This window comes from Scardinius erythrophthalmus (assembly GCF_964197995.2).
Source record: "Scardinius erythrophthalmus genome assembly, chromosome: 25".
Lineage (NCBI taxonomy): Eukaryota > Metazoa > Chordata > Actinopteri > Cypriniformes > Leuciscidae > Scardinius > Scardinius erythrophthalmus.
This window is the reverse complement of record NC_138245.1, coordinates 32641151-32651223: the sequence shown is the minus strand read 5'-3', so window position 1 is coordinate 32651223 and position 10073 is coordinate 32641151. Positions and strand designations below refer to the sequence as shown.

The 10073-nt window shown below is 43.4% G+C and overlaps 1 protein-coding gene across 1 annotated transcript in view; it reads right to left on the bottom strand.

The window, feature by feature from the left end:
- The window catches only part of il1rapl1b (interleukin 1 receptor accessory protein-like 1b), a 237165-nt gene that overhangs the window by 110867 nt on the left and 116225 nt on the right, over positions 1-10073 (bottom strand). The window contains exons 4-5 of the mRNA XM_081358279.1: positions 4481-4667; positions 2500-2653 (exon numbers count right to left, since the gene is read on the bottom strand). Coding sequence (XP_081214405.1) covers positions 2500-2653; positions 4481-4667 — 341 coding nt within the window. The remainder of the gene's footprint in view (positions 1-2499; positions 2654-4480; positions 4668-10073) is intronic.

Here is a 10073-nt window from a genome sequence, read left to right as displayed (position 1 = left end):
ACTGTTCCTCCTGAATCCGAGGTTCTACTATCGGCCGGATTCTCCTCTCCAGTACCCTGGCATAGACTTTCCCGGGGAGGCTGAGAAGTGTGATCCCCCTATAGTTGGAACACACCCTCCGGTCTGCCAGTCCAAAGGTACTGTCCCCGACCGCCACGCGATGCTGCAGAGGCGTGTCAGCCAAGACAGCCCCACAACATCCAGAGACTTGAGGTACTCAGGGCGGATCTCATCCACCCCCGGTGCCTTGCCACCGAGGAGTTTCTTGACTACCTTGGTGACTTCAGCTTGGGTGATGGACGAGTCCGCCTCCAAGCCCTCAGCCTCTGCTTCCTCAATGGAAGACGTGACAGCGGGATTGAGGAGATCCTCGAAGTATTCCTTCCACCGTCCGGTGATATCCCCAGTCGAGGTCAACAGAATCTCTTCGAGGCCGACCGATAGTCCTTCTCCATGGCCTCACCGAACTCCTCCCAGGCCCGAGTTTTAGCCTCCACAACCACCCGGGCTGCAGTCCGCTTGGCCCGTCAGTACCCGTCAGCTGCCTCAGGAGTCCCACAAGCCAGCCAGGCCCGATAGGACTCCTTCTTCAGCTTGACGGCATCCCTTACTTCTGGTGTCCACCACCGGGTTCGGGGATTGCCGCCTCGACAGGCACCGGAGACCTTACGGCCACAGCTCCGAGTGGCCGCGTTGACAATGGAGGTGGAGAACATGGTCCACTCTGACTCAATATCTCTAACCCTAACCCTAACCCTGACCCGAAGGCGCAGGGAAGCGACCCTCTCGTTCACCGGGGTGAACTCCAACACATGGCGGCTGAGCTGGGGGGCTATAAGCAAACCCACACCAGCCCACCGCCTCTCACCATGGGCAACTCCAGAGTGGTAAAGAGTCCATCCTCTCTCGAGGAGTGTGGTTCCAGAGCCCAAGCCGTGCGTGGAGGTGATCCCAACTATCTCTAGTTGGAATCTCTGAACCTCACGCACAATCTCAGGCTCCTTCCCCGCCAGAGAGGTAACGTTCCATGTCCCTAGAGCTAGATTCTGCGTCCAGGGATCGGGTTGTCTAGGCCCCCGCCTTTGACTGCCGCCTGATCCACTTAGCACCGGCCCCTTGCGGTCCCTCCTGCAGGTGGTGGGTCCACGGGAGGGTGGCCCCACGTCGCTCCTTCAGTCCTCGAATTTATAGTCGTCATAAGGGTTTTTGAACCGCTCTTAGTCTGACCCGTCACCTAGGACCTGTTTGCCTTGGGAGACCCTACCAGGGGCATATAGCCCCAGACAACATAGCTCCTAGGGTCGTTTGGGGACTCAAACCCCTCCACCACGGTAAGGTGGCAGTTCAAGGAGGGACCGAGAGTTGTACAAATATGAATGCTCCTGATGAGAAAATAAAGACTACTGACCATAACTAAACTGTATGTTCTGTATGATGCTATGGTTCAATAGCATGCATGAACGCTGCTGGTCCTGAGTACATATTTCGTTCTTACGTGTCAACATGTACAGAATGACAATAAAATACCTTGAACCTTGAATAGACAAAAGCATTTATTCAACATGTCAATCTTTCAAAACTTTGACATCAGAATTAGGCTAGCATATTGTAAAGAACTTAATGCGTTTTATGTTTGTTCTATTTAGAATACATGGCAAAGACATTGTAGTCTGCCACCGAAGACTGTGTCCTGCATTGTAACTGAACTGGAAAGGGTTAGGCCTTATAAAAGCTGAATTGAATTGGAATTGAAGTAGCAAACAGCATGCAAAACTGCAATCTACATTTATTTTGTTACACTGAATAAATAAAAGATAACTCCATTTCCCAGAATACTCTGAATTTTTCCAATTCCAATTCCAATTTCAACTTCCTGTGTGTTGTGGCCAATTCGATTCAAATTCACACTTACAGAATGATCCGAATTTTACATAACCTGTTTCTAAATGCACAACAGCGGGAAGGACGTGTGACGCATGTCCTTTATCAGCCAGGCCTGAAAGCAAATGAATTAAACTGGTCAGTGGACTTTTGAAGAGCAGCCAAGATGAGGCTTGTAACGGTGTTTCCTGCTGAGCACGAGCACTTCCTGTGCAGATGGGCACTTCCTGTGCAGATGAGCACTTCCAGTGCAGATGAGCACTTCCTGTGCAGCTCAATATGAGACTAATGAAGGTCATGGTAGCCGTTACTGAAGGGCCTTAGCAATGCAGGATCAGATCAAGATCACAACCCTAACACACACAATCCATCAAAACTCACACATTTCAGATCAGATCCAAACTATAAAACACGTGTAACATTAAAAACGTAGTTCTCTGAATGCTTAGAACAGCGCTGTCCAGTTCAGCTTCTGGAGGACCTCGTTCCTGCAGACTTCAGATCCGACACAACTGGACTGACCTTGCTCCAGGTGTGTTTATATAGGGTCTGACCCGTGTGAACGTGAGCCTCCAGGAGCCGGACCCGACAGCCCTGGATCAGACGAGCTCATCTTACCTGTGACAGACAGATCCGTGGTCCTCCTCACCACAAAACTCCCAAACTGTAATTCACAGGTGTAATTCCCAATGTCGTCTTCCCGCACGTCTTTGATGGAGAGCACATCTGCCCTCCTGACGACGCTAGGTCTCCACTGTTTCGCCCGGCATTCCTGCATCCAGAAAACAGATCCGTGTTTAATGCAGCTGGGATCTCATTTCGCTAGAATGACACATTAATGAATTGCCTTCAAGTGGGTGGCTTTCAATGATGTCTACAGACTGCAGCGTTACTGATTTCACACTTGACAATGTTGTGACAACAGCTAGAATTTCATCAATGAATTGTAGCCTTGGCAACGCCTGCCAAAATGCCTGTCAATCACTTATTTACCACCTATTATTTTCCATGTAGATGAGCAGATGAGTTCATTATTAAAGCAGTGAACCATGAGAAACAATGCATGAACCGTGCTGCAGTTAAGCAGTGTTAATCTCAGCAAAGATTGAACTGACAAAGATTGAGGTCTTTTTAATTGTCAATGATAGAACAGACACAATTTATTGATTTTTATGAAAACATACCGCCTTTGTGTGATGAGAAAAAAAATAACACTATAAGATATTAAGGGTCCTATTTTAACAATCTAAGCACATAGTCTAAAGGGCACGGTGCAAGTTCACTTAGGGCGTGTCCGAATCGAATGTCCGAATTTAACGACGGGAAAAATGGTCGGCGCTCCCGGCGCAATGTCTAAAAGGGTCGTCTTTATTCTCTTAATGAGTAATGGGTGTGTTTTGGGATTTACGTGCGTTAAACCAATGAGAGTCTCATCTCCCATCCCCTTTAAATGCCAGTTGCATTTGCGCCATGGTGGATTCACAATCTACATGACAGAATTTGATAGAGGAAAGACCAAACGCGTCTCCAGAGCGCAAACGGATCTTCTCATACGCGAGGTAAAAATGCGAAAGCAGATCATCTATGGGACAAGCCGGATTCACCATATCTTTATGTACACAATAATAATCTTTTTTATTGTAATCCTTTTAATTTTAAATATTTGCCATGTTTGTGTGCTGCTGTGCGTCCCTGTGTGTTTAATAAGCAGAGTGTATGCACGTTGTGGACCCGCCTATAGGCGCACATTACTAATGGGCTCATTAAATAACAAAAATAAATATTGCTAAAAAAAATAGTCTATTTCTGTTGCCTCAAAATAGCAATGCTCCAACAATGCGCCAGAACACACCTCGTTTTCAGACCAGCAGCCCATGGGCACACAAATGGGCGCAAATGCAATTGCTATTTAAACAGCAGGACGTGAAAATGAAAACTGCACCAGGCTGAAACTACCAAAAAGCTTGGTGCTGCATTGCGCTGGGCGTAAAATAAGGCCCTAAAAATGTTTTTAGAAGAAGAAGGAAATGATTCAAGAACTGCAAACGAGACCTCTTTGCAAGCAGGTCAATTATCTCAGTCTATATATAGCCACGGTTTAAAGACTGATATAAACCAGCGATTCATTTAAAGAACCAGATCAAATGAGTCATTTGTTGGAGAATCAGACAGTTTTATCAGTGGGTTCATCGCTTGCTCTCTCTCTCTGTGCTGGATGCTTTGATGCTAACTAAATCCAGTCATGTTTCCTGCACGAATGTCCACAGCGATCATCTGTCTTTGATTCAATTTAGCCGGAAACTAAAGTGCAGCAGATGTTTAATTTGACACACGCTTACTTCAGATGAATTAGTGCTAGTGTAGTCTCACGGCTGGCAGACACTGACCAACTCGCACAACTTTCCTCCACAGTTTCTCTGTCTCATTTTCTGCCTCAGGACTTCAGGATTGATGAAAGGTCTGTTTTCTGCATAATAGCTTCTATTTCCAACTCTGAACGAAAACGGTAAAAGCATGTTTTTGGTGAGATGGAGATGAAGATGATGGGATGGAAACAAAATTAAGAGTATTGTAGAATAAATAAACAAGGTGACCGTACCTTGTACCAGGTGATCTCTGGGTCTTTCCCGGACTGTGTGTAGTCATCTATATCAGGACAGAGGATGTCTTTGCTCTTACTCAACTCGGCCTTCTCAAAGTACCTCATCTTGGAGTTGTAACAGAGACCCGAATTGTTCTCGGCCACCGTGAGGGACATCGACACTTTCATACAGTACGTGGAGTTCCTGCAAAACACACAAAACCAACATGAACAACAAGCTTCACACTATACACACACAGACAAAGGGAAGAGGGAATCAAATGTTTGTTCTTTCATGTCGATCAGCAGGAGAGAGGAATCTCACAGAAATCCCCTTAATCGTTGAAACGAGTCTTTACAGGACTAATGCAGTAAACGCTCAGTTAAAAGGGTAGGTTGTGTTTTCACATCATTCTCAGTGATTGTTTCTTTGCTTGTCTTCGGTAACGGATGTCTCAGATCAGCAGAAATAAGAGCAGAGAACCAGGAGGCCATTTCTCAGGTTTGTTGAATGATGCTCTCAGCCGACGCCTCTTACTGCCACAATTGAATTTATTGGAAAACAACTCCCTGAACAGAAGAAACAACACAATGCAGAACGGAGAGAAGTGCTGACTCGAAGAGTGAACGGAGACTATGAGGACCCAGAGAATGAAAACTAAAGCTTAACATTCCTCCACAACATGTTATCCACACTTCCGGCTTTAAAACAGGGTCTTATAATTAATCCACTGAACTATAAACCCAGACACTGAACTATAGACCCAGACACTGAACTATAAACCCAGACGCTGCTGAACGCTAAACCCAGACGCTGAACTATAAACCCAGACACTGAACTATAGACCCAGACACTGAACTATAAACCCAGACACTGAACTATAAACCCAAACGCTGAACTATAAACCCAAAGGCTGAACTATAAACCCAGACGCTGAACTATAAACCCAGACACTGAACTATAAACCCAGACACTCAACTATAAACCCAAATGCAGAACTATAAACCCAAACGCTGAACTATAAACCCAGACGCTGAACTATAAACCCAGACACTCAACTATAAACCCAGACACTGAACTATAGACCCAGACACTGAACTATAAACCCAGACGCTGAACTATAAACCCAGACACTGAACTATAAACCCAGACACTCAACTATAAACCCAAATGCTGAACTATAAACCCAAACGCTGAACTATAAACCCAGACGCTGAACTATAAACCCAGGCGCTGAACGCTAAACCCAGACGCTGAACTATAAACCCAGACGCTGAACTCTAAACCCAGACGCTGAACTCTAAACCCAGACACTGAATTATAAACCCAGACGCTGAACTGTAAACCCAGACGCTGAACTATAAACCCAAACGCTGAACTATAAACCCAGACGCTGAACTATAAACCCAGATGCTGAACTATAAACCCAAAGGCTGAACTATAGACCCAAACGCTGAACTATAAACCCAAACACTGAACTCTAAACCCAGACGCTGAACTATAAACCCAAACGCTGAACTACAAACCCAGATGCTGAACTATAAACCCAAACGCTGAACTATAGACCCAGACGCTGAACTATAAAGCCAAACGCTGAACTATAAACCCAGATGCTGAACTATAAACCCAAATGCTGAACTATAGACCCAGACGCTGAACTATAAACCCAAACACTGAACTAGAAAACCCAAACGCTGAACTATAAACCCAAACACTGAACTAGAAAACCCAAACGCTGAACTATAGACCCAGATGCTGAACTATAAACCCAAACGCTGAACTAGAAAACCCAAACGCTGAACTATAAACCCAGACACTGAACTATAAACCCAGACGCTGAACTCTAAACCCAGACGCTGAACTCTAAACCCAGACGCTGAACTATAAACCCAGACACTGAATTATAAACCCAGACGCTGAACGCTAAACCCAGACGCTGAACTATAAACCCATACGCTGAACTCTAAACCCAGACCCTGAACTATAAACCCAGACGCTGAACGCTAAACCCAGACGCTGGACTATAAACCCAGACACTGAACTCTAAACCCAGACGCTGAACTATAAACACTGAACTCTAAACCCAGACACTGAACTCTAAACCCAGACACTGAACTCTAAACCCAGACACTGAACTCTAAACCCAGACACTGAACTCTAAACCCAGACGCTGCACTATAAACCCAGACGCTGCACTATAAACCCAGACGCTGAACGCTAAACCCAGACGCTGGACTATAAACCCACACACTGAACTATAATTGAATTGAATTGAATTGAATTGAATTGAATGCCTTTATTGTCATTTTACTTTACAATACAACAACATTAGGAGCGCTCTCCACTGGGTGCATACAATAAATACAATAAACAATCCTTACAGTACATAAAAAATAAAATAAAATAAAAAACGGAATAAAAAGTGAACTATAAACCCAGACACTGAACTATAAACCCAGACGCTGAACTGTAAACCCAGACGCTGAACTATAAACCCAGACGCTGAACTATAAACCCAGACACTGAACTATAAACCCAGACGCTGAACTGTAAACCCAGACGCTGAACTATAAACCCAAACGCTGAACTATAAACCCAGACGCTGAACTATAAACCCAGATGCTGAACTATAAACCCAAAGGCTGAACTATAGACCCAGACGCTGAACTATAAACCCAAACACTGAACTCTAAACCCAGATGCTGAACTATAAACCCAGATGCTGAACTATAAACCTAAAAGCTGAACTATAGACCCAGATGCTGAATTGAATTGAATTGAATGCCTTTATTGTCATTTTACTTTACAATACAACGAAATTAGGAGCGCTCTCCACTGGGTGCATACAATAAATACAATAAACAATCCTTACAGTACATAAAAAAAAAAAAAAAACCGGAATAAAAGCTGAACTATAAATCCAAACGCTGAACTATAAGCCCAGACCCTGAACTATACACCCAAACGCTTCTTCCTCTTGTTCGCTTCTTGCACTGTTATGGTCAATAGACACGTCTGGTTAGATGGTCACTGCACTTCACTGGCTCTGTACTTGTATTCTGCACAATGACAATAACGATGATCTAATCTAATCTAATGTGTCTCACTAGCAGAAAGATGAAATATAATTTTTATATCATTACACATAGATTGGATGACACAGATAATATTTACCAATAGTCTCAAGCTCATTTGAACTTAAGGTATGAATTTCAGTGAATCCACTAAAAATTGGGTCAGTTTATAATTAATGGCATTTTGACTAAACGTATGATCATGTTTGATTCATTGTTGGAAGTATTAAGGACCTTGGAGGAGAATTTATCATGGTTAATTACGGGATGAAGGCAGTGGGAATAGGGAACCTAGCATTGGTTAAATCATTCATTTTCCCTCAGAACGCCTGCGGACTGCATGGATATTGTGAGTGTTTCCTTCTTCCAACATGGTGTCCTGGCCAGGTGTGGAGCAACAAGAGAAGTACTTTTAGCTCCATCAACGCCACATTCAGCAGCTTTTACATCTGCAACGCAGCATGCAGCTAATTTCTCTGCTAAAACAGATAGAACTGAGCATTCTTGGGGAAAAATTGATGAGATCCTCCTGCGCCGGATATCATAAGAGCTGTCGCGTGAGTGACGCCTGAAGATCTGCTGAAACTGGTTGGTGTTCGCTACAGCTTCTATTTAAATCAGTGTTTTATGAGTGCTGTATTATTTATGACCTGAGGAAGGTCAGGCTCTGCTGGGAGTGGAGAAGACACACTTTGGACCGACACATAACTCAAGTGTCCCAGCGCCGAGGCTGATTAACATGAGCTGGAGCCAGTGTTTACCCATAATGCCTCATTCTGGGCCCGTATCCTTCTGCTCTCAGCGATTCAGTGTGAAGTTAGAGTCGGTTCTCTCTCTATAGTGCCACGTCACACAAACACATCAACACTTGCTTCTCTGTCTTGCTTTCTAATGTTTGTTGCTGACTTTTCAACTTCATTAAAAGTGTAAAGGTTCAGATGACTGTTTAAACTAATGCACTGTATAAATTCGACTGCCTCAATAAACCAAATCTCTTTTTACTGATAATAAATTAATCTGATGGTGCCAGATACAGATGAGTGCAGCTCTACACTGCGTCTGAACACAACGACAACAACACAGAACTGTTCACAGAACAAATGCACACACACACACACAGACACACAATCACAACACAAATCCACTACATCAGCACATTGTTACAGTTTTTTACGATTGCTATGACAGATTTTTCAATACTTTTAACAATTTTCCAAAACTCTTAACACAGTTAGCACTACATCTGTCTGTGTAAGCTATACTATTAACACATTTCTTGTTGCTTTAACACAAAATGCATACAATTAACACAAATTTAAAATGCTTGAACTTCTTTTACACACAAGCTCAAACAAGACCAAAACAATGGATTTTTACTGCAAAATTTACCAATGCTTTAACACTGTAGGTCAGAACAGATAACACCATGTTCTAAACCTAACCTTACAGGCTAAAGTCAAGGTAAACAGCTGCTTATATTGTGAATTGAAACACAAATATATCCCCTGTATTTTATTCTATTCTTACTGAGAAACAGCTGATTGAATTATGCAAATGACTCTTTTTTTTTTTTCTTCTGGTGCTTTTTCTGTTCGTATATTTTGTATTTTCACATTATTCCATTGCTAGTGAGAAACAGCTGATTGAAGTTATGCAAATATGGGACAATGTGGCATTCCACCATTCCCGTCTAGTCACAGCCTTGTTTGACGCCAATAGATGATGTCTATTTTCCTTGCCCCATTTTCCTTCCCTTTCCTCAACCCCATTGAGGAGTTTTCTCAGCCTGGAGATGAAAGGTTTTTGACCAGGGTTCACCAATCTCGGTCCTGGAGGGCCGCTGTCCTGCAGAGTTTAGCTCCAACCAGCTCCAACACACCTGTTTGAAAGTTTCTAGTATGCCTAATGAGACCTTGATTAGCTGGTTCAGGTGTGTTTAACTGGGGTTGGAGCTAAACTCTGCAGGACAGCGGCCCTCCAGGACCGAGATTGGTGAACCCTGTTTTTGACCATAGTCCACAGGACCAAATGTCCCTCCTGTATGCAAAAGATGCTGCATACCAAGACATCACAGCTGAACACTGCCAGGGGTGGATAAGGCATGTTACTGTAAAAGATTCTTCCCAAGATGCCTTGCCAGGGAAGATATCAGGTGTGATGTGGATATGAACACGTGGACAAATGCAGAAGACCGGGCAGATTAGAAGATGGCCTTTTCTGTTTGTATATTTTGTATTTTCACATACAGTACTGTAATACTGTAAATGGCAGCTATATTGCATATTTTTGTTATCTTGCAGGAATGTCCTGTTGCAAATAAAGCCGTTACTGCAGCAATTCTGTCTCTGTCTTCTTTTTTTCACAAACCATACATTCTATAAAGCTACTCTAAGAAGGGTCATTTATTTTGTTGTATTGAATTTCTGCTGCAAAAAACAACAACAACAAAATGCATGCATTTACATTACAAACAAAACAAAAATATAGAGACTTCAAAAAAAAAAAAAAAACTGCAGTGCAAAACACAATCTATGAT